The 25,490-nt window shown below is 39.6% G+C and overlaps 1 protein-coding gene across 3 annotated transcripts in view; it reads left to right on the top strand.

Annotated features, from left to right (window-relative positions):
• Positions 1–795: 795 nt before the first annotated feature.
• Positions 796–25,490, top strand: part of PPP2R2A (protein phosphatase 2 regulatory subunit Balpha) — a 78,321-nt gene continuing 53,626 nt past the window's right edge. For 2 of the 3 annotated variants that reach the window (XM_024995546.2, XM_059889001.1), the window contains exons 1-2: positions 796–1,089; positions 2,934–3,008. In XM_024995546.2, coding sequence (XP_024851314.1) covers positions 1,083–1,089; positions 2,934–3,008 — 82 coding nt within the window. In that variant the 5' untranslated portion in view covers positions 796–1,082. Of the gene's footprint in view, positions 1,090–2,476; positions 2,539–2,933; positions 3,009–25,490 lie in introns of those variants that run through there. The other variant, NM_001191533.1, reaches the window with a different exon arrangement.

Here is a 25,490-nt window from a genome sequence, read left to right on the forward strand (position 1 = left end):
CTCACGTTTATCACGTACTCAAATAATCTAATCTTTGAAACAATCCTATAAGGTAGGATTGTTACCCTCATTTCCTGCATGGAGTCAGGATCTGCTGCGTGGTTTCAGAGCCCAGCACTTAACTACTGTTTCTGCACTTTTGGAAGAACAGATCTGGGTCACCTTTTCGACCATAATCTACTAACAAACTCAGTTTTTCTTTTTGAAACCATTCTCAACTGCCTTCACTTATCAAGGGCTCTCGCCTTCGTTCCCGGGCCCAAGAGAAGGTAATTTAATTCACCCAAATGGCACCCGCCCAGCCACGTCCTTCTCAGATTCGCGAACTTTCACCTTGGCTGAGCAGCGAGTCTGCACCACCGTCCCTGTATTTTATTGGTCTCGGGGCTGCCCGATAGTCATTATTTTAAGTAGCAATACAGTACGAGTATTATCTAAAAAGACACAGGACCCCATCAACTCTTACGAGCGAGCACGTTAACTGGACCACTGAGCCTGCCCCAGAGTGCAGGCACTGACGCGAAGGTGTGGGCACCGAAGCGCAGCAGGACCTCGGACTGGTACGGAAGCGAGCACAGGGAGGGTTACAGCCAGGAGCCAGAAACGCGCGGGCCCGGCCGGCTGGGACGCAGCGGGCGGGGCGGGGCGGGGCGGGGCGGGGCCAGGAGCCCGCCGGGCCGCTCCCCCGCCCCTCCCCCTCCGCTCCCCTCCACAGCCCCGCCCCGCCCCTCCGGCCCAGCCCGGCGGCTCCGCCCTCCGGGTGACGTCACTGGCCAGGCCAGCCGGCGCCATTTTGAAAGTGGAGTCGCCTGCCCTGCCGCCGCCGCCGCCGTCGCTGTCGTAGCCGCCGCCGCCGCCGCTGGAGAAAGAGCAAGAGTGGGGAAGCCCCTGAGTGAAATCCACCATCCCGCCGGCTGGTCTGCCCGCCCCTCCTTCCTTCTCCCCCGACCCCTGCCCCCTCCCCCCTCAGGTGCCATCCGCCGCCATCCGCCCTCTTTACCCCCCCATCCCCAGGTGAGGGGGGTGAGTTCAGGAAGCGGAGACCCCGAGGAACCCAGCAGGGTCACCATTTGCAGCGCAACATGGCAGGTAAAGGAGAAATCACCCTCTCCACTGACAAGGCACCGCTTCCTTCCTCCTCCCTCCATCACCCCCTAGCGACCGCCTGCGCCTATCGGAGAGCCACGGGGCGCCCCTCGGATTTCAGGGAATTGGTCGGGTGGGGTGGGGGTGGGGAGGGTTCTGGGGAGGCGAGTGGTCGCTGTGGCATCGCAGTGGCTTTTAAAATGAGGGCTGGAGCCTGGGCATGGGTGGGGGTGGGGTGTGTGCCGGCGAGCCCAGGGGTAAGGCGTGGGTGGGGCGGGGTGGGGGCGACTGCCGATTTGTCCCTGCGGCCTGGGAGCCGGGAGAAACCTCCGCCCCCGCCCACCCGCGCCCCCCCCGGGGGGCTTTTTTGCGGCTCTTCCTTCCGGTAGTTCCTATTTTTCTTCCTTCTGCAAGCCTTCTCCGGTGTTTTTACGAATAAATCTATTTTGCACCGAGAAGGAAGAGTGCTTTACAAGTTAAAATACAATGGGGACATAGTGTATTTCTTTCCACTGTGGGTACGTATATTTTTGAGACTGTAAGCCTGAATTTTTTGGAGGGTCTGGAACCATTCTGCCTTTGGTTTCTTACCCTTTACATCCAAAGAGTGCAAGGCCTCTACTACAGCAAGTTGCGTGGAAAATGTAATTTAAACTTACGTTTTGCATGTTAGCTTTTGTGCAGATGTCCTTTTCCCAAAAGGGTTTCATGGAGTTAGTTAAAATAGTTGTGGAGTTCAGAGATATAAATAGCCAACGGAAGAGAGATTTAGGTAAAAGCTTGGAGGGGGAAAAAGATGCAGAGAGAAAACCAGGTTGGAATATTTAGCAAAGAATGGAGGTGAAGGGGGAGAAAGGCAATTGCTTTGAGGATTATTTTTGTACATTTTGATGTTGCTGAATATCTTCATTCATCTAATAGAATCAATTCTAGATCCCGATCCAGTTTCTTGATAGATCCAGGACATTTCCCTCTCCGTGCTTGAAAGTGACATAGAAACATTCAGGGACTAAACCAGTTTTCTATGCTTTCATCAATATTTAGACAGATCATTAAGTCTGTAAAAAAATTAACACGTTGGATCGACTTAAGATTTGCTGTGAATAAGTTGCTTTTTGGCCTCGTTGAATAATTAATGTGAAATTACAGTTGTTTTGCACAAGATGATGACAAATGAGCAGAATTCAATTCTTTGCAAGGTCCTTTGGCTTCTGAGGGATTAGGTGAAAGGGAGGGGAAACAAGCTTCCTGTGGCAGTCCCTTCAGCATTCAATTCAGTTTCTCTTCCTCTCAGTCTGGAGCCAGTGATTTGCTGGTAATGAACTGCAAAGAAATGGGTGGTGAGGTTGTGTTTGCTGTATGTGCGCCTGTGGTGATAGGGTTCATATGAATCACTGCTCCTCACCCAGGCAGTAATGTTCCTGAAGTTTTCTCTTCGTTCGGTGTTTTATGGTAGCTTAACCTTATTAACTCTTCTGCAGGCTTTTGTACCCTTAAAGAAAAACTCTGACTTTTGGTATTTACGTTTTTCTGGTAGGTCTTGCTTGAAGTGAGGCTTTTACTGTATTTGAGGGGAAGGAAAACTGGAAGGAAAGTTTTGCACTCATGTACAGTGGTGATGATAGTACATGGACAATAAATATTTCAGACCTGGAATCTCTCTCTTTTGAACACAATACCAACTATTGGGGACTAACCTTTTTCCAAATTAGTGCTCTGAGGTGGTGGTTGTATCTGTGGGTAGTACCAGGCGGTTAGTCTCATGCCAGCCATGGATACCATCACTGTGTTTACGAGAGTAAACATGAGCAGAACTCAGTTTTAATTGGTATGTTTTCTTTTTCCAGGAGCTGGAGGAGGGAATGATATTCAGTGGTGTTTTTCTCAGGTGAAAGGAGCAGTAGACGATGATGTAGCAGAAGGTAAGAGAGCTTTTAATAATGCAGAATTTGGATATAGAATCTTTTCAAAATCTCAGTTGCTGAAGGGCTTCCTTGCAGCTGAGTCTGTAATAGTTTAAGAACGTTTTATGTTTGTTGTCCAAGCAGTGGGAGAACAGTTTTAAAAGATAGTCTTAAAATATTTTATTGTTTATGTGTGTTTTATTTTTTTTTCCTGATTAAAATAAGGAGCACTAGATAATGATGTATATAAAACTGTCACAAGAAGAGTCTAAGGTCCATATGGTAAAAATATCTTTGCTGTGTAAATTTCATGTACCAATAAATGATGATACATTTTCATGGTTATACACTGTATTTTTACATAGTTGAAATAGATGCCATCAGCATTTAGCTCAGAAATATTCTTGATAGCATCTTTCATTTTTAAGGGGCGTTTTTAGTTTTTTTTTTTTTTAACTTGCCTACTTTGAGAGTGTGGTGTTGAAATTGGCATATTCTGTGAAGAAGTGCTGGCTCAAATGATGCCTTTAATTGTCTTTTAAAGGTTAATTTAGGTGGATAAGAAAAGACAGTGTAATGGATATAGAGCATGTCTTCTGTATTCTTAGAAACTGGATTTGATCAGTTGAATTTCTTAAGTATTTATTTTCCCCCCAGATTTGTTTATTAGCATATTTCAGAATTCTCAATTTTTGAAACTTCAAGATTTTTGATTTTTGATGGCATTTGAGATGGTCTTAGACGGAGGAGACATTTTTCTTAGAGTAGTTGTATTATGTCATTGTTCAGAAATATTAAGGTATGAATTTTAATAGTATTTTGTGTCTTGAATTACAGTAGGAATTGTCTAAAACTCAGATAAATTAAAATAGGTACTTTTCAAAAGTCTGTCTAGTGAAAATTTATAAATTCTCTAGATTGTATTGTCCTCATAATAAGGTCCTATTTCTGACCTCCTGTCAGTGTACCGTTTGTTCTGACAGTTTTTCCAGGTGATGGTAGGATGATGGCCTTGTGTTGAGCCAGTTGAATGCTTGGATTTGCTCGTGTCAGTGTCATTCTTGATTAAGTACCTGATCAGAGTTTGTGGAGCCGTGTGGGGGAGCCAGCTGGCTACCATGGCACTTCTGAGACAGCTCTCTCACGTTTCCTTCTCTTGAATCCTCATCCGTTTTGCAGATGAGAAACTGGAAGCTTAAAGGAGTCGAGACTCACTGCTGGTCATACAAATAGTGCAAATCAAGGTTTTCTGGTGAAGCCTGTGGCATTCAGCTTGTCCAGAGAAAGAAATCCTAAGTTCAAGGGAGGAGTCATGTGTTACTCATTTTGTAACTCCATTACCTGTTGAACAGTAGGCACTCAAATATTGGATCATTAGTTCTGTGCTGTTGTGTAATACCCACCAAGTTATGAAAGTCCTGGATCCTTGAAAAACATTCCTTTGTTGATTTCCATTTATTCCCTTTATCAGAGATCTGCAGGTCCTAAACACACTAGGAATCCAATGTGTCTAGAATATAAACCCTGCCCTGAAGGAGTTCATAGTTTGCTTGTTAAACAGGCAAAGACCACATGAATTTTATTTAATCAGAAGAAATTGATGATTTCAAACTTACCTAACTGAACCAAATGATAGTTTGTGACATATATGATGGATCAGTAGGAGTTTTCTTCTGCTTATACTTAATAGCTGCATTTTGCTACTGATACATTACATAATTTTCATATGAGGTTGTTAAGTGTTACTTTTACACACAGTATACTCTTGGCATTTTAACATGCCGAAGTGTGGTATGTATTATTTTAATAAAAACATGATTTATTCTAGTACCTGTGTCCATACAAATGTAGTAAGTATAAAAAGCACTCAATTTTCAAAATACATAGCTTTAATTTGGGTATTTTTGCATACTGTAGTTTGCATACTATAGTCTGATATGTTTATTTTACTAAGAAAAGGTTTATTTTTCTGAAATAAAAAAAGATTAGTACATTTTCCCCTGGCTTCAGAGTGTGATCTGTAAATGATTACATCTGGCTCAGTCTTGGGCTTGCCTGCTTTCTGTTAACGATACATCCCAAGTTCTTTTCCATCAAAGGCTCCAAATTGTCTTTTCCTCCTACACACAGTCAGCTGTCATGGCATGCCCTTTTTACCTCTGGAATGCTTTAATCTTCTTTCCATGCCCACTTTCACCTTGGTTAAGGTTCTCAGTATTTCTCATCAGGATTGCTGTAACTTCCTAAAGGATTCCTTGCTTCTTGTTAAATGTTTTGCTTCTAAGTTAATCTTAAATGCTGCCCAAGTTTATTTTCCTTAGACATTTGTAGTGGTCACTGTATCCACAGGATTATGAATGATATTTTAGCCTAGAATGTGAGGTGAGACTTCTCACCAATATGACTCCTACTTCTTTGTTCTTTGCCAACATGTTTTACTGTCCAGGTGAATGGATACTGTTCTTCAGACAAGCCCTGTACTTATTTTGAGGTCTTCGTTTTGTTTTTGTTTTTCTTTTTTGTGCTTCTTCCCTTGGAATGCCTGACACTCCTCCCACTCTTCTCTTATCAGAATCATATTCATCCTTCACGTCACGTCTGTAACCCTTATACTCATCTCCCGTTTCCAGAAATATTTAAAATCGTCCTTCTTAGCACTTGGTATCTATAATATTTAGATATTAATCCCATCCTTCACTGTTGCTCTATAAGCTTAGTGCAGGACTGCTGTATCTTTGTCCTCTATGTGGGACTTTCTACATAAAAACTGCTATGCTTAGAACAAAGCCTGGAACCGGTAGGTGTTCAGTGTTTATTGAATGGAGGGATAAAAATGTACTGTTACGGGATTATGAAGGAGGACAAATATGGATGAAAGATACGATGATTGAGACATACTTTTTACTTGGCAGCTTTTTAAGTGGATTGATGATACACATATAGCCATATAATAGGAAGAAGTGAGGCGACCTTGAGTTTCTGTCCTAGTAACAGGCTAGTATATGTCACTCTGGGTTCCAGTATGCTTAGCCTTTAGAAAACAGAACTGGATTAGGTGATTTCTGTTGTTCCTGGTCCTCTAATCTTGTTAATTCTCAAAGATGTCTTAGAAAAGAGACAGCCTCATGTTGTTACTACTGGTAAGTTAAGTTGGTTGAGATGTTGGATTCTCTGGGGGCCTTAATTTAAAAAGAAGACAGTGGTTTTGGTTACTCAGGGCTCAGGATTTTTCCTTAAGTACATTTCAGAACATTTCAGGGGGACTTCCCTGATAGGTCATTTGGTAAAGAATCTGCCTGCCATGCGGGGGACTCAGGTTCGATCCCTGGGTTGCGAAGATTCCCCTGGAGAAGCGAATGGCTACCCACTCCAGTATTGTTCCCTGGAGAATCCCATGGACAGGGGAGCCTGGAGGACTATAGTCCATGGGGTTGCTAAGAGTCAGACAGGACTGAGCGACTGTCAGATTTCAGAACTGAGACAGAATTTTGACATTTGATCATATTCTCTTATTGTCCTTTGGTCCAAGTAAGCCCTTCAGAATGTTTACAGCCAGTGTTGGGGTGCTTATTCTGTGCCCTGTGCTCTTCAGGCACTTCAAGTAGTTTACCTTTGATGTAGCTGCTTGTCTTGGAGAAGGATGCGGCACTAAAACCCCTAGCACTCACGTAGTCTCATGTCATGTAGTTTTTATTTTAGCCTTCATGGTAGCTTTAACTACATTTTATCATATCTTCTGCTTTAAGTTTTTCCTTTGTTGATAGCTGTTCTCTTATGAGATAGTAGTTTGAGCACAGACTCTAGTGCTAGGCTGCATGGTTGGAATACTACCCAGTTGCCTGATAGCTGTGTGGTCCTGGGCCAGTTAACTCAGCCTCTTTATACCTGTTTTCCCCTCTGTAAAACGAGGATGACAGTAAAATGTGTCCTATGATGTTGTTTTGATGATTAAATAAGCTAATGTTCCTAGAAAAGAAACCTAGCACATAGTAAGGGTTTAGCTCTTGTTATTACTTGAACATTTATGGGGAGTAAGGGAGAGTAGGAAAGTGGGCAGTTGTCTTTAAAGGCAACTAAAAACTTACCAGCCAAAGTGAGGAAAATGGTGTGTGTGTTTTTGAACTCTGTATGAGTGGAGTCAAAGAATATGTATGTATAAGTGGGATGGTGAATTGACCTGAATGATGGTTGTACAGATGTTCGTAATAATTGATTAATTTTAATTTTCTATATTTAGTAGACTTCACAGTAAAAAAGGTTTCTAAAAAATCCAATACTGTACTGAAGGATTTGAATGAAAAACGACAGTCCCTTCCACACTCTGTCTCATATCCTCTCTAGTCCCTCTCCTAAGGGCAGTTATATTGAACTCTTCTAGCTGTATTCCATTGGGCTTAATTACATTTTGTTTGGTAAATAAAATGATATTTCTGTTTCTCGTTGATTTTAAACATTTCCGATTGACTTCCTTCCCTGGTAGATGAAGATTTAGCTGTTGATGTGGTTGTCCCCTTGCCCCAGTGCTGCATCACGTGTTATGGTCAAATTAGAAATCAGTGCTTGCATTGTCATGAGGATGCAAATAATTCATTCCTGAGCCAACACTACTCTGCGATGTTGCTCACTTTCTGTGCATCCCTTTATTTTCTCTGAAGCTAATGATTGCCTCCTTTATAATTTGCCTAGTTCTTTAAAAAATGTTTTTAAAATACTTCATTGTGGAGATTTTGAACATTACAGGAAGTAGATGGATGGAATAGTGTGATGAACTCTCATCACCCAACATTGACATGTGGCTGGTGCTGTGGATCTCTTGACTCCTTCCCAGCTCTTATTATTTAGTAATAGAAATACCATTGGTTTTGTTTTTAAAATCTAGATTCAACAAACTTGAAAATAAAGTTCATCATTTTAATGTGAAACAGTAAGGAATTTTTCCTAATAAATTTTTGCAGTGACAATTCTCCTAATTCGTTAATTTGTTCAAATTTGACTTGTGAACATAGGATTGTTAAAAATTCAGATACATGTGGGCAATCTGAAGTGTGTAATTTTGAGTAAAAAAAAATAGAAATTTAACCAATATGGTTATTTTAATTATTTTGATGCAGATTTTCACTATTTAATATTGAATATTAAATAATGAATTTTTATTATTTTCATTAAGTGTAATTTTTCTCATCTCCAAGTTTGACCATCTTAAACTTTCTTTCATAGGGTATTATTTTAGGGTATGATTTTCCTACATGAGCCAGTGAAACTTGGATCCAAATGTATTGCGTCTTTTCAACACTGCTTCCTGTTTATTTTTGGACTTAGACTTGTGGACTAGTTCTTGGGAAAAAAATTTGCAGTGGGAGAATCTAAATACTCCCCAAGTAATGAAGTAAATAAAATTTAAGAAACAGTCTTTGGGACATCACAGAATTTCACAGTTTTAAATCCATTCAGCATGTTTAATGCTATAGTATCACAGAACTTAACATCATTTGTGTTCTATGTTTCTTAGAGTAGTATGCGTGTTAGATTTACGCACTAGGGTCAGTTCGTAGAAAAAACTAGTAGAACCTAGTTTTTTGCAAATTTTAGAGTATTGGCACATCGGCTGTATTCCAGAACTTAATGACTCGGGGTGAAGGTCTTAACATTTTCACTTTGTAACACACGTGACAACTTCTTTCTCTTAACACTAGCATTACTGCTGACAGAAGTCTGGTACTAATGCAGTGCCATTGCATAGAGTAGTCACTTTGCCCATTAAACAACATGGATGACTGTATTTCTCTAGTAGTAGGCAGTATCCTTGTTTTCTCCTAAGGTACTAAGGAGTTTTTTTGTACTCCTTTATTGGTTTAAAAAAGGAAAAACGAAGTAATGGTGTTGATTGTCTCAGCCTATAAACCAAAAATGACACTTAGGTTTTTCTCAGTACTCTCTTTTAGTGAACTATACTTTAAAATTCTTGAAAATTGTGGAATAAGCAGAATGATGAGAGATTGAAGCAAAGAATTAATTTTATTAAATCAGTAAAAAAAAAAAAAAGATTGCCATATATTTTGTGTTTATATATCTGTATTTGCCCAGTTTAGTTGAGTTGCAGGGAGAAGGGTAAACTTTATTTTAAGCTTCTTATGTTGTTAAATAGGAAAACGAAAGGGTTGTAAATAGATATTTTAGCTAATGCCCGCAACTGTCGACTTCTTTCCCTTCTCTTGGGTGATAATGGAAATTAAAATTGAGTAACCACAGGTTTGCAAGTTGCTCCCTTAGTAGAAGGAAAGAGAAGTAAAGGCCTGGTCATACATAAATCAGCTTTCTTAATTATGTGCCGCGTGTCGTTGTAGGTGCTTCATGTATGTTAGTAGTCTGTGAAATACGTAGATGCTGTTGTTTTTCCACAGAGACAGGAAACAGGCCGGAAAGGTTAATTTACTAACTGTATCCGTAAGCAGGTGGTGGAGCTAGGATTCTCACCTCAAAACTTTAGATTTCCCTAATGTAAGTTTATTTACTTAAAAACTTGAGCTCCTTTTAGTTAAGGTGAAGGTGTTTGAGATTGTTGGAATGTGACTGGTTTAGAGTTAATTTATAATGCCTAGCAGATTATTGTTTTGAAGTAATTGAATCCAACTTGGAGATTTACTGAATTTTCTGCTAATGGAATTCTTAAGCTAGAACATGTAATGTATGTCCTTGTACATTGGTGCATTGTCAAAACAGTGGTCATTTATTCCATTTTGAAGTGTGGTTTGGCAGCCTCTCTTTCTAAAGGTCTCTGAAGTTAAAACTATTTTCATAATCATACTAAGACATTATTTGCCTTTTTCATTATGTTGACATTTGCGCCAATGATACAAAAGCAGTGGTGGGTCAATCTGCTGACTTCTTAGCCTGTATTAAGGCCTTGGCACCAAAGGGTGGTAACAGTACCACCACAGTCATCTTCATTGCATGTATCAGCCATTTGAAAATGCACATTTTACTTAATGTCTTTGATGAAGCAGTAAAAATGGATTTTGTCAAGTCTCTACTATTGAAAGTCTTGACTCTTGAGTACACGTGTTGAACATTCTGTGTGGCAAAATGGAAAGTACACCTGAAGTGTTGTAAACCAGAATACAGTGGTTGGAGGAAAAGCATTAGTGAGTGCAGTTATTTGAGTTTCAAGATGAACTAACTAGCTGCTTTTGGGGGACATCATTTTTACTAGAAAGAGCTATGTGTGTGTTAGTTGCTCAGTCATGTCCGACTCTTTGTGACTCCATGGACTGTAGCCTACCAGGTTCCTCTGTCCATAGAATTCTCCAGGCAAGAATACTCAAGTGGATTGCCGTGCCCTCCTCCAGGGGCTCTTCCTGGCCCAGGGATTGAACCCATGTCTCCTGTGTCTCTTGCATTGGAGGCAGATTCTTTACCATCTGAGCCAACAGGGAAGCCCCCTGTACTGACAGACTGTTGAGACTTGAATATTTGGCAGACATTTTCTCAAATAAACAGTGAATCTGTTATTGCATTGGACAGTGTGTGTTGCTCTTGATAAAATTTAAGTTTCCAAGCAAAACTCAGAAAGTGTTGGAAAACGTGCATCTCCTGAGCTTGATAACTTCTGAATACTTACAGATAATTTTAGATGAGATCAGTAGTAATATTTAATGATAGTGATTTTTGATACTGTGTAATGAAATGTGTCAACATTTGGAAGATCTACATAACTGAATCAGTATTTTACAAATGGCCAGTACCTGTGATGTTAAAGAATTGTGCATAAGCTGAAGTGTAAGAGCAGTAGGTTTTTTCAGTGTATGTAATTTTATTTATTTATTTGTTGAATTTTGGCTCTGCTGGGTCTTTGTTGCTGCTTGGGCTTTTGTGGTGAGCAGGGGCTACTCTTGTTGTGATGCATGGGCTTCTCATTGTGGTAGCTTCTGTATTGGAGCTGGTGCTGGTGCTGGAGCTGGTGCTCCAATACATACTGGCTTCCGTAGTTGCAGCACATGGCCTCAGAAGTTTCGACTCCCAGGCTGGATTTTAATATAACAGACAACTGATAATGGTTTCAGATTCCACAAACTTGTAAGAAACTGTCACATGTTGAGTTTTGCAATAGTATCAAAGGGATATCTGTAACTACCTGAAAAACCTGGAAACTGTTCCTACCTTCCCAACCACATATCTGAGTACGACTGGATTTCTTCATATATTTAACCTACACAACATGGTGTAGTATGTTGACTGCAGAAGGAGTTGAGAGAATCTCAGCATCTTTTGTTAAGTGAGACATTGAAAAGATTGCAGCAGTGTAATCACTGCAGATGGTGACTGCAGCCATGAAATTAAAAGACACTTACTCCTTGGAAGGAAAGTTATGACCAACCTAGACAGCATATTCAAAAGCAGAGACATTAGTTTGCCAACAAAGGTCCGTTTAGTCAAGGCTGTGGTTTTTCCAGTGGTCATGTATGGATGTGAGAGTTGGTCTGTGAAGAAAGCTGAGTGCCAAAGAACTGATGCTTTTGAACTGTGGTGTTGGAGAAGACTCTTCAAGGAGACTCTTGCAAGGAGATCCAACCAGTCCATTCTAAAGCAGATCAGTCCTGGGTGTTCTTTGGAAGGACTGATGCTAAAGCTGAAACTCCAATACTTTGGCCACCTCATGCGAAGAGTTGTCTCATTGGAAAAGACCCTGATGCTGGGAGGGATTGGGGGCAGGAGGAGAATGGTACGACAGAGGATGATACGGCTGGATGGCATCACTGACTTCGATGGACGTGACTTTGAGTGAACTTCGGGAGTTGGTGATGGACAGGGAGGCCTGGTGTGCTGCGATTCATGGGGTTGCAAAGAGTTGGACACGACTGAGTGAACTGAACTGAACTGAAATGGCATTCTTCACACTAATTTTGGAGGGAGGGGAGATAGTCTTTTTCTTTTTATAACTTCTTTGTTAACATGTAGGGCTGCTTATTACATTTTTAAATGAATAAATATTTTAAAAGGCCTTTGGGGGTCCTCAGATTTTAATAGTGTAAGGAAATCCTGCTATCCAGGAATAGCTTACAACTGTGGGTTTAGTCTGTTAATTTCATTGTACCTTTGCTTTAGATGAGTCTCCTGAACAACAAGATAAGTGAACAAACAGAAAGAATCATAAAGTGCTGCTTTTGTGTGTGAATGTTTAAAGCTTTCCTGTAACTTCAGATTGTTTCAGCGTACTCCCTTGCTGTTCTTTAGGTACCAAATTAAATACCCCTTAAGTTTTTTAGGGGTTTTGTCACTATCTCTGATGAGGTCCACTATCATTAATGTAGGATTAAAAATTCCTTAATGCCTAGTCTAGTGCCATTTCTGGGTTGGCTGCCTGGTCACTGGAGATGAGTTGGTTCCCTTGCCATTGTGTTTTATTTTGAACCCAACATGTAGCAGTTTTTATGTGTTTTTTTTTTTTCTTCTCCCCTTCTGAGAGCTACACAGAATTGGCATGGTAACTATTTCTCAACTCTTAAGGGAGAGGAAAGGAGAAGGAACAGTCTTTTTTAAATTCTGCTTTAAAGTGCAGCATAATCCTATTTTTAAATAGTTGCTGAGTTTTCCATTCTAAGAATGCAGTCTCAACTATTTATTGCTTAGTATTTTCAGTATTTTTGTGGCTATTTTTCTATCCTTTTTAAAAATTTGTCAACCTGTGTACGACTTTTAAAACTAGCTTTACTAATTTTCCATCCATGTTTAAACACTGAGTTTATTAAAAAAAAAAAAAACAACTAATTTTTTACTAATACGGACATTTTTAATGTTAGCTGTAGCTGACTAAGATGTTGTCTAGATCTTTGCCTGTGACATACATGGAATTCTTGGCAATTTATTATTGAATGCTTCAGTGTGCCACTGTACCAAGGTCAGACTTTTGTAATTTTAGTTTCTGTATGTTGCTTTTCTCTCTGAATGGTCACATATTAACTGGAATTTTCTTTTCCGAAGTCCTTGAATGATCTCTTTTATCCAGTTTGAGGGGATTCATGGACCAGTGACCCTGTTTAAGAACCTCTGCTTTAATCTAAAAATTTGTCTGTGGCTAATACGCCTATATGGTTAATTTGGAGGAGTCAAGGATATTTTATATGAGAACGATAGTTTTTAATAATCCTATTAAGAGGATTATTCTTAGGAATCTTTTTAGTACTTAAACTCTCCTGATATAATTTTAGAGGGATGAATTTTCTAAGATATTGGACTTGACAGCTTTAGTGTAGTCCCATCTTAATTTTTTTTTTCAATTAAAAACTGTTGTCTCTTTAACCGTGGATAAAAATATTAGAGGAATATATTGGATTTTTTACTTGATTACTTGTTTATACTTCATACAGAAGGAATCTAAATTTTCTTTATTAGTCTATTAAAAACCTATTGGTGGGAATGTTTTTTAAATTATTTGAACTTCTGAAACAATGTTACCTTTTAGAACTTGCCATTGTAGAGTTTCAGGTCTGCTCTGTGTGAAAGTGGAAACAGCCTTTTTGGTGTTAAACATGCATGCACACACACCCCTCAGCTCCCCACCCCTCCCAGTTTATCTCAAGCTGAGAGTCTTGTGGGCCTGAAGTAGGTGTGTTTTTAAAATAGCATAAGAGGAATCTTTAATATTTTCTGTTGGCTAATAGATTGAGAGGGCTGTATTTCAAGAAAACAAGCTGTGGTAGGCAATCAATAATTCTTGTCAAAGTCTTTACCCAGGGATGCAACATTAAAAATGATTATTATCAGACTTGGTAGTAGAGAAGGGATTGCTTCTAGTCTTCTTTCTTTCCTTGAAAGGAGAATTATTTTTTTCCTAGCAGAAAAACTTCTTTAAGTATTCTTTTAGTGCCTTGATATTTTTATGTATTTTGCACTGTAAAAAACCCCATGAGTTTACTCTTGTGGCCGCTTTTAAAGGTACAGTTCAGTAGTACCAACTGTATTCACATTATTGTGAAGCAGGTTTCCAGAACAGGTTTTCATCTGCAAAACAGATACTGGACCCTTGAAACAACTCCCCATTCTCTCCTCCCCTCAATCCTGTATCCATCAGGCTACTTTCTGATTCTGTGAATTTGACTGCTTCAAATACTTCATACCGATGGGATCATAATATTTGTTTTTTTGAGATTGGCTTATTTCATATCCTCAAGGTTCACCCATGTTGTAGCATATGACAGGATTTCCTTCCTTTTTAAGGTTGAATAATATTCCATTGTATGTCTATCCCACATTTTGTTTTTCCATTCATCTTTTGAACAGACACTTAGGTTTTTTGCACTTCGTAGCCATTGTGTGTGCCCAGCCTCTTTATAGATACACCTGGGGTTCTGTGGGGGAAGAACATTATAAGAACTTTCTGTAAGTGGTTGAAGGTAGACAGGAAGAGCCCTAAGCAGAAAATGTAAGTGTCAGATTAGAGGATATTGAAAAATACAGGTTGTTACTGCTGTGATACAAGTCTGTTATCCCAGATTAACAGTTTGGGGACAAGAACTGGGTTATTTTGTAGGCCATTTCAGGATAAGATTAAGCAAAATCTACATTTTTGACCAGAGTTTCACCTTATTTGTTTTTCAGTTTCTGGTTAAAAGTAGAAAATCCCATGGATTTTGTGTCACATTTCATTACTGTAAAACTAACAATAAAGACAGTACATTGTTTTGTGTGTATTTTAATTAGGCAAAGTCTTCAGCATAAAAGGAAAATTTGATAACTACATTGCATTTCTTTGTAATGAAGTTGTAGATAAGTGATGACCAAGGTTGCATTTCTTAACAAGCCCTTGAGGTAGACATTGTCATTTTGTACAGAAGGACACTGAAGCCAAAAGAAGTTGAGGAATGTTAATCTAAGATTATGAGTTAGTCAGAAAAACTATTCTTTCTGCCTTTTAGGCTCCCATGTTGCTTCTCTGTGGTTCACTTTTAAAAAATTCTATTTGATTACATATAAATCACTGGTAATCATAGGGAGTAATGCTCAGGTGAGACCCTAATTATTCATCTACCAGTCAATAAGTATTTGTTGAGTGCCCAGTATTTTGGAGAATGTGAGGGAAATAGAGGACATGGTTCCATCACTTTAGGTATATTAAGAAAGGTCAGTTTTATTACAGTAAGCATTCTCCATAACACTGTGGCCTTTGGTATTAACTTGTTCATATTACCAGGAGATCCTTGACTAAGCCCATGTAAAAGTTTTATAGATAATGCTGGGAGTAGTAAATTATTTCCCGCGTTTCAGGTTGAGGTTACTCTGCCTGATACTGAGATGGTGTTTAGTAGAATACATAGTTGTTCAAAAAATCACATATATCTCAAGTCTTTTTAAGACACAACTGTGGTTACAAATGGTTGTGAGTTGGATTTACTAATGAAAAACTGGAGATTTCTCCAGGCAGATGTTTGTGGTAGTTTACATGCCCTTTTGTCTCTTTCCTTTGTATCCTATGTTTCAAAATCTTCATTTGAAATTTTGGCAGTTCCTTAAGAAGTTAAACACAGATTTGCTATATACCTATAACCCAGCAGTTCTACTCCTATGTATATACCTCAGGGAATTGAAAACTTGTGTCCGCAAAACTTGTACCTGAATATTTATAGCAACATTGTTCTTAATAGCCAAAAAGTGGAAACAGACCTCATATCTGTCAACTGGTGATGCATAAAGAAAAGGTGATGTAAGCCATTATTATTGTTGTTCAGTAGCTATGAGACAGTAAATTTCTGTTGTTGGAGCCACCTGTGGTATTTTGTCATGGTGGCCCCGGTAAACTAAAACAGGATTTTTGTTGTTCAGTCGCTAAGTTGTGTTCGACTCTTTGGGACCGCATTAACTGCAGCACACTAGGCTCCTCTGTCCTCTACTATCTCCCAGAGCTTCTTTGCATGTCCTTTGAGTCGGTGATGCTATCTAACCATCTCATCCTCTGCCACCCTCTTTTCCTTTTGCCTTCAGTCTTTTCTTTTCCAGTGAGTTGGCTGTTCGCATCAGGTAGCCAAAGTATTGGAGCTTCAATATCCGTCCTTCCAATGAATATTTAGGGTTGATTTCCTTTAGGATTGACTGGTTTGATCTCCTTGCAGTCCAAGGGACTCTCAAGAGTTTTCTCCAGCACCATGGTTTGAAAGCATCAGTTCTTTGGTGCTCAGCCTTTATGGTCCAGCTTTCACATCTGTACATGACTACTGGAAAAACCATAGCTTTGACTATACTGACCTTTGTCGACAAAGTGATGTGAGGTCTCTGCCTTTTAATATGTGTCTAGGTTTGTCATAGCTTTCCTTCCAAGGAGCAAGCACTTTTTAGTTTGTAGCCACAATGGAACATTGTATAGTCATAGAAAGGAACAAAGGCCTGGTACATGCTGCAATGTGGATGAACTTTGAAAACATGCTAAGTGAAGAAGCAGTCATAGAACCCACATGTTACATGGTTCTGTATGAAATGTCCACAGTAGACAAATATGTTGAGGCAGAAAATAAATTAGTGGTTGCTAGGGCTTTGAAGTGGAGAAGGAAATGGCAACCCACTCCAGTGTTCTTGCCTAGAGAATCCCAGGTACTGGGGAGCCTGGTGGGCTGTCGTCTCTGGGGTCGTACAGAGTTGGACACAACTGAAGCGACTTAGCAGCAGCAGCAGGGCTTTGAAGGGTGGGAGAAAGGGAAGTGGCTACCAGCAGGTACAGCATTTCTCTAAGGGATGATGGAAGCATTCTGGAATTAGAAAAGTGATGATGGTCACAAAATTCTGTAAATTTAGTAAAAACTACTATAATGTACACTAAATTTGAAAACGTAATAATTGTAAGTAAACTAAAAAATAAACAGAGACAAAGTAGGATTCTCTTCCTTAAAAAATTTCTAGAGCCAATTAAAAAAACTCCCATTCACAAAAGAAAAAAGTAGTACTTCTCACACACACAGCACATCTACATCTGACTTTCCCCTCTGTAATAACCAAATCTAGTTTGCATATCTTTTTTACAAACCAAATGTAAGACAGTTATTTTTGTGTTTTACTAACCAGGATTTAATATAAACACCTCCCACCACCACTGCATACACAGACACATACAGTGGTAAATCCACACTGTACAGGAGGTATACGGTGAAAACGTTTCTCCCTCTTACCCATTCTCCTAGGTCCTATGTCCCAGATACACTGTCAGAACTTTCATATTGATTAGTGCAGAAACATTTCATATTTGATGTTTTTGAGTTAATGCAGCATGTTCATCATTTTAGGTTTAAAGTGGGTAACTATATTCCAGAAGCCCATGATGGGCACGGTCTGTAGGCCGGATGCTTAAAGAGGATCTAATGAATGCCCAAGTAGCTACCGTTTCTTTAACTGCTCTGTGATTTCTATAGCTTCAGTCTGAAGAGTCGCTGAGAAGAGTGTACATGTTTGAGATGTGAATCTAGATATGTGATCAGTGTGCTATAAATACAGCTAAGTAAAATTTATAATAATTAGCTTCTAAGAGATCATTGTCTTTAAAAATAACATTTGGGTTTATTGATTCCTGGTGTCCATGTCTTACTCCTTTTTAAATTAGACCTTGAGCTGTTTTTAGTTGAATTTTACTGTTCCTGGTAGAGTCTGAAGCCACCTGGTCTTTTTGGTGATTCTTTCATTAGGCTTATTCTAGATGTTATAGAGTAGGCTGGTTCCCAAGGACCTAATTTTTTTTCTTTAATGTGTTTTTCTGACTGTTGAGTAAATACGTAGGTCCTTTAGTTCGTATATCCACCATCTCTAATTCTCAACTGAATTTCTTGGGAATTGGTTAACACTGTATAAAATGCCAAAATTTGGTTAACGTTAGTGCACTGCTCAGGTTGATGAGAACATAGCTTCATCAAACTCTTGCTATGTGGTTATTTGCTAATGTTAAAAAATTTTATTCTTTCTTAATATGTTTTAAAAAATAAGTGCTCAAGGAACATAAAGTGAAAGTCACTCAGTTGTGTCCAACTCTTTGTGAACCTGTGGACTATACAGTCCATGCAATTTCCAGGCCAGAATACTGGAGTGGGTTGCCTTTCCCTTCTCCAGGGGATCTTCCCAACCCAGGGATTGAACCTAGGTTTCCCACATTACAGGCAGATTCTTTGCCACCTGAGCCACCAGGGAAGCTCCAAGAAACATGGCTGATTGCCTATAGTGTAAGCACTTTGCATGCATTGTCTCGTTTAATCTCTGAGGGTGGGTGATATTATCATTTTCATTTTGTAGATGAGGAAATCAAGGATTAGATAAAGTATCTTGACCAAGGTCACACAGTTGGTAAATGGGAGAGCCAGGGGATGAACCTGGTTCTTTTGATCTCAAAACCATCATAAGTTAATGAAGAAAATTACTTGTAATCTCACTATTTTTAGGTAACGTCTGTTAACATTTTCGCATAGATTTTTCCAATGTACAGTCCTTTTTCTGCTGTGAATATGTGTTTTCAAAGCTGGCATTACATGTATAGTTATGTATTAAGCTTTTTTCCCCAGTTAACATTTAAGAAGATAAATGGCTATATGATACTTAATTGGCTGTATGCTGTGCTGTGCTTAGTTGCTCAGTCGTGTCCGACTCTTTGTGACCCCATGAACTGTAGCATGGGAATTCTCCAGGCAAGACTGGAGTGGGGTTGCCATGCCCTCCTCCAGGGGATCTTCCCAGCCCAGGGATCGCATCCAGTTCTTCTGCATTGCAGGCAGATTCTTTACTGTCTGAGCCACCAGGGATGCCTAATATATTTAATTTGGACATATTTATAATTTTTGCTATTATAAGTTATGATGAACATCCTTGTGGGAATCTTATTATTACTTTAGGGCATATTTCTAGCAGTAGAAGCTAGTAGTCAAAAGGTGTGATCTTTTTTTTAATGGCTGATGGTATGTACATGGCCACCCACTCCAGCATTCTTGCCTGGAGAATCCCATGGATGAGGAGCCTGGCAGGCTACAGTCCATGGGGTCACAAAGAGTCGGACACAACTACAGCAACTTGGCATGCGTGCAATGGTATGTATTATCAAATTTCAGTAGAACTTGGTGTTGATTTTCCCTTTCTCCACCAGTGAATGGTAGTGCCCATTTCCTGACCTGTTGACAATGTCTGGCACAATACTACCATTCAGAAAAATCTTTTCCACTTATTTGTGCATGTTTTAAGTGTGTAGATTCTGTTCCTGTCCTTTGTTGTTCTTTGGGGACGCTTGTCTTTTTCATATGTATGACCATCCGCACCTTACCCCCTGCCCTTCCCGCACCCCGCTCCCAGTCATGTGATACCTGAGCGAGGTTGTATGGAAGCACAGAGAAGAAATAATTTGGGTCTAGGGTAAATGGGTGAAACTTTCTAAAAGAAGTGGTTTTGTTTGACAGGCAAAGGAAGGCCAGAGGGTAAGAAACCAAACATTTGAGAACTACTGTTGTGTTTTCTGTCTATAAATGGGGATAATTACTAGACTTGCTTTGTTATTCGGATTAAACACTTGTGTGTCCTTAGTTTTGACTACATACTAAGTGGTCAGAAAATTTAGGTGCAGTTATTTAGCTATTTAACGCTAACAGGTTAGCGATTAACATAAGAATAAAAGCCTATTTGAGCCCATAAATTTTTTTTTAAAAAGCCTAATTGGTTTTGAGACTTGGGGCAGGTTAGGAGGGATTGGGGGCAGGAGGAGAAGGGGACGACAGAGGATGAGATGGCTGGATGGCATCATTGACTCGATGGACGTGAGTCTCAGTGAACTCCGGGAGTTGGTGATGGACAGGGAGGCCTGGCGTGCTGCGATTCTTGGGGTCGCAAAGAGTCGGACACGACTGAGCGACTGAACTGAACTGATAGACACTTTGAACCAGGGTATGTTGCCATGAATACAGCTGTAACTTGGTTGGGTTAGGAATTTGGAAAATCCAAACACACAAGTGGGAAGATTAGTTTCATCAGAATTGGGGTTAGGCTGGGGTTTGACACTTTGCCTATTAATTTAACTAAATCACTCTGTGGCAACAAAATTTCAAACCTTTTTTTTTTTTTTGCTTCCTTTTCCCATTTATCTCAAGTTCCTCCATGTTTTGTTCTTCCCTCTGTATACTCTGCATCTTCTCTGAAGAATACTACAGTTTGGGAGTGAGGGGGAACTTGAGACAGGCAGTAGAGCCCAGAAGCACCCTTCACCATCAGTTTCATTTTCCCTTGGCATTTAAGAGTGGAGTTTGGGACACCTGAGGTTGTGATATGAGGAAAATCCTCTTAGAAGTATTGATCCTTTAATTACTGAGGCTCTAAAAAGCTTTCTCATACCCCCCACCCCCACCCCCCTCCCATGTCGAAGGCAACTTTATACGTGCATTATCCTTCTATATTGTTTAAGTGTTCTCAATATTCTTTCCCTCACTCTTTAGCTGTTTCTATGATGATCTGAGTCTTTTACCAAACCTTGAGTAGACTGATGAATATATGTATGACTCAGAAAAAATTCTGCACGAGTCTGAAGAGAAAGTTTTATTATACCAGTGAGCACCCTTATTTGTCTCCTCCATTCTATTTAGAAGTATGCTGTTTGGTTGTCGGAAGGGATGGAGTTAGCCCAGTACAAGTACTTGTCAAGCTTTATGTGCTTGTGAATTTCCTGGGTGGAGCCTTTGATTTTGCGTTTGTAACCAGCTCCAGTGATGGCCATGCTGCTGCTGCTCTGGTGGACTGTGGTCCACAGATTGAGCGACCAGGCGGTTTATAGCCCTTTTTAGGGGAAGGAGAACAGGTAGGGTAGTAACTTAATTTGTTGACTTAGCATTTCTGACAGACTGAATAGATCCATTGTACAGTTGTCACATCATTTAACGTTTGTTCAATAAATGAATAAACACCTCCTGGAGAGCTTTGTACTAGTGTTAACAGAACAGCTTGCATCATAGTACTATGCTTCAGCCATCTAATTGTTGGGTTAAGTTTGTGTTTGCAAGTGCAGTTTGGCTCAGGCCAAGATCTTACTATACTTATAGCCTTGCTTTTGCTAATGATTTACTTTTATAAGTAGATGGCCTTCCAGTTCTGTGAAAAGGATGAGTTTAAGAAGTGAAGTCTTAACTCCTTAATTGGTTGTTTCATTACCTCTAACACAGATTTTTAATAAGTATAAATGAGCAACCATTTAATTTTTATGTTTGTGATTCCTCTGCTTCACTAGCCTTGAGTTACCTTTTCATTCTCTACCAGAATTTCTCACTCCCCAGCCACCTAATCTTAGTTTTATTTTAGGTTGATTTTCATTTTACGCATATAGTTCATGTATATAATTTAACAAATCAGTAGTTTCACAATGCTTTTGAGGAAGATTAAAAGTTTTCTGTCCCTCCTCACCTGGACTCTCTTAGCAGTTTCTTCTGGTATTTGTTTTTTTGTTTCTAAACAGTATGCTCATACAGTTGTTCTAGACATCCTGAGATGTAAATAGTAGCTTAGAATTGAGCTCTGTTCTGCTCCTGTTACCACTCCTGCTGTTTCCTCAGGATTGTTGTCCCATTATCATTGTTTACACCAGTACTCAGAGTTGTAGCAGGCTGAATAATGGCCTCCCTCCCCCAAAGAAGATCTCTACTTTGTAGTCCCTGGAATGAGTGCATATTACTTGGAAAAGGGATTTGAGATGTGGTTACATTAGGAATTTTTTGAGATGAGGTGGTTATTTGGGTTTATCCTACTAGGCCCTGAATATAATCACAAGGGTACTTGTAAGCAAAAGAGGAGGAGATTAGGATCTAAGGAGGAAGTAGTAGATGCAACCCCAGAAGCAAGAGGTTGGAGTGATGCAGGAAAAGGATTGCAAGCCAAATGATGACCTCCATCAGCTTCCAAAAGGCAAGAAATCCCGTTCTTAGAGCGTCTAGAAGGAGCTAGGCAGCCAATACCTTTATTCCAGTGAAACTGATTTTGGACTTCAGGCTTCCAGAACTGTAAGAAAATAAATTTGTGTTGTGTTCAGCCACCCGATTTAAGGTTAATTTGTTACAGTAGTCATGCGAAAGAAGTACAGAAGTAGACGTTATTATGTCCATATAGATACTGTTCACCACTGTCAGATGATGAATTATATCGTTGCTGTTACGACATTGTTTTCTCTAGAGTTTTTAATTATCATGTCTTTCCATTTGTTTTTTTGTTGTTGTTGTTTGTTTCAATCTGCCATCCCTGTTTTCTTTCTGCACCTTTCAGCAGCTTTTCAATATAATTTTCTACATGGCTAAAAGAATCAGATAATCAGTTGTTTATCTCCCCTTGACCCCTGGAGTTCTCCATAGTGTTGTTTCAGTCTGGAGTGATTCATTTTCTTGAATCTGTCATTGAATCACCCTCAAATCCTCTAAGAGACTAGCTCTCCTGATAGTATTTTAAAGTACATCAGGATGTTCTACCAGTTTCAGTTTTTCCTTGAATTCTGTCCCTCTGAGACAGAGGGTGCTTTCTAGGTTTATTGCATACCTTTGGGATTTTTCTTTGTTCTTATCATATTCACATCACCGTTGTGGGAGTTCCTTTTGTCTTTCCTGTGTTGAATCTAACAGTTTTGGGGTGGCATGTTTTGTTTCGTACCCCCCCCCCCAATTAGTAGAAGTTTTTACCTGCTTGGAAAGGATGTCTTTCTGTTTTCACACTTTTGGGTTTGGCTAGTTATTGGGAATCACTTTTCCTCAGAGTTTGGAAGGCATTTCTTCTGTCTGTTAAGAGTCCAGTGTGGCATTTAAGAAACCTCGTGCTGTTCTGCTCACTATTTTTTTCCCTCTCTGGACAATGTGGCATGGTGTATCTTTTTCACTAGTTAGGCTAGTACCCATTGGCCCCTTTCAACTTGTAGATTCATTTTCTTCGAGTTTTTTTTTCCTTCTCTATCTTATTCTCTTATTCTTTCTGGAACTCCTGACATGTGAATCTTGGACTTTCTGCATTGGTCCTCTAGTTTTTGTGGGGGTTTTTTTCCCCCTTCTATTTTCCATCAGCTTTACATTTTGTTTCTTTTTGGGAGAGTTCCCCACTTTTGTTTACAACTATTTCACTGATATTTACAAATCTGACTATTTTTTAAAAGCTTTTTGTGGTGTATTCCTTTTTCAGCAACCTTTGTTTTGTAGATTGGAGTGTCTTTGAGAGGATCAATTCTAATCTTGGCATTCTGTTTCCTTTGAGTTCCTTTTTTTCTTGTGTTAGTAGACTGCAGTATCTGATGATCCTTAGTTGTGAGATGCTCAGAGGAGATTGGAAGGGCTGTGTTCACTGGCAGAGCGAATCAGCTGGTGGGCTCACTGTAAGGTGATGAACTGGGGATTCTCAGTGTCTCAGCAGAAGGAATCCCATTCACAGGGAGTTCTGTGTGTGGGGGGGCATGTCATGTCTTAGGCCTGGCTGCTGACATTCTGAGAGCCAGGAAGGTCAGCTCATGGTTGACTATGCATCCTTTCACTAGGTCTCATTTTCAGTTTGTTACTTGGCCTTCAGCTCCAACCCATATCTCCTGTGGCTCGGTTTCTTCAGAAACTAGTTCTCTCCTTGAGAATTAGACTTCTCTGCCTCTTAAGTAGATCCTTCAACCAACAGTCTTATTTTGAATCTCATGTCTCACTGTTGTATTCCTGACCCCGGGCACCGTCTGCTTGGCAACCCCCTCCACATGCTCTTTGTTGTCAGTTTCCTTTATTTGCTAAGTTAACCTCTTTCCGTCTTCTAGCACATTTGTTGTCTTCTGCTGTTTGCCCACATGTTCTTTTGTTCTTAGTGTCTCAAGCTGTTTTTATTCATTGTCATTTTAGTGGGCTCTAAAGGGGAGCGATAAATGAAGTGTTTTGAATCTTTGTATGTAACAGGTAGATGAATAAACATAGGTCTGTTTCCTCCGTGTGCCAGGAAAGGACACTTGATAATCACTTTCTCTGTCTTGCAATAGGAGAATTCACAGTAGTATTTCTCATTCTTTTAGTGTAAAGGTAGATTTAATTGTTTTCTTAGATGTAAATTCTAACATTGTGTCCTTTTATTCTCAATATAATAAGCCTACAGCAAAAAAAGAGAGAAATTAAGATACACTGTTTTCAAACCAAATTTTAGACATTAAGTAGTCAGCCAAAATGAGTGAAGTTTTTAAAAATTTACTATTATCATTTTTAAACTTTGAAATGTATTCTGATATGTTAAACTCTACAAGGACCAGTTCCTTACTGTGATACCTTCAGCGCCTGCAACAGTGTCTGCATATGTAATAGCTGCTCATGAGATAATTTGTTGACTAAAATTATATGTGAAATTTGCTCACATTTTTAAAATATCAAGAGAAAGCTTTTGCTCTATTAGAGATGACTTTTACTTTTTTTTTCCAACTCCTAAAATCACTTAATTAATTGAAATATTTGTCCCAAAGTAAATAGAATAAAATTGTAGTCAGTTATTGACTGCAGGGCAGCTGAGTTCATAATTTTCTCCTGGGAACATCACTTACTGAAACCAAGACAGAATTGAGGGAGTGATAGTTCTTCTCCGGTTTTCATCCGGAGCATTCATCCCCTGAAACCAGCACTGTACATTTGTTCACTTAGTGCCAGGGCGCCTCTGCCTGCCTCTGAGATCTTGTCTGTCATCTCATCCTTGTGTTCCATGAACATACACAGTCTTGTCCTTGTTGAAGGTTTTGAGTTTGCTGTTTTAACCTGGAATATCTTAAATTTTTGCATGGCTTTAGTACCTGTGTAAATTGAGTCCCCTCCCAATTCCAAAGTGTACTCAGTGTTATCTGCTTTTCCCCCCTCCTTTTCCCCATATTATTATTTGAAATAATCTTACTATTTGTTTGTTTATTGTAGGCTTCCTCTCACGTTTATAAAGTTTTCATGCATGAGGCAGTGAACTCTTGTTTCTTTATTTCTACCATTTTATTCTTAACATCTTGAGTAGTCTCAGGTATGTAACAGTATTTGGCACTCAGTGGGCATTTGGTAATTATTTGTTAAATGGGTAGATAAATTGTGCAGAGTATTTTCATATGTCATCCCATTTATTCAAATATATGTAAAACTTCAGTTTTTATTTTACCCAAAGTATATATTTGTGCTTTTATTTAATAACAGAAGATACAGCCAGCTAAAGAAGTTAATAGCATTCATATCATTCTAATCAGCTTTGTGAACCAGTAAAATGTTCAGCTGGTAAAAAATCTGCCTGCACCAGGAATTGAATCCACATCTGTATTGGCAGACGGATTCTTTAAAAAAAAAAAAAATCCGCCTGCAATGCAGGAGACCCTGGATTGATTCCTGATCGGGAAGATCCTCTGGAGAAGGGATGGGCTACCCACTCCAGTATTCTTGGGCTTCCCTGATGGCTCAGCGGGTGAAGAATCCACCTGCAATGCAGGAGACCTGGGTTCGATCCCTGGGTTGGAAAGATCCCCTGGAGAAGGGAACAGCTGCCCACTCCAGTATTCTGGCC

This window comes from Bos taurus, chromosome 8 (genome assembly GCF_002263795.3).
Source record: "Bos taurus isolate L1 Dominette 01449 registration number 42190680 breed Hereford chromosome 8, ARS-UCD2.0, whole genome shotgun sequence".
Taxonomy (NCBI): Eukaryota; Metazoa; Chordata; class Mammalia; order Artiodactyla; family Bovidae; genus Bos; species Bos taurus.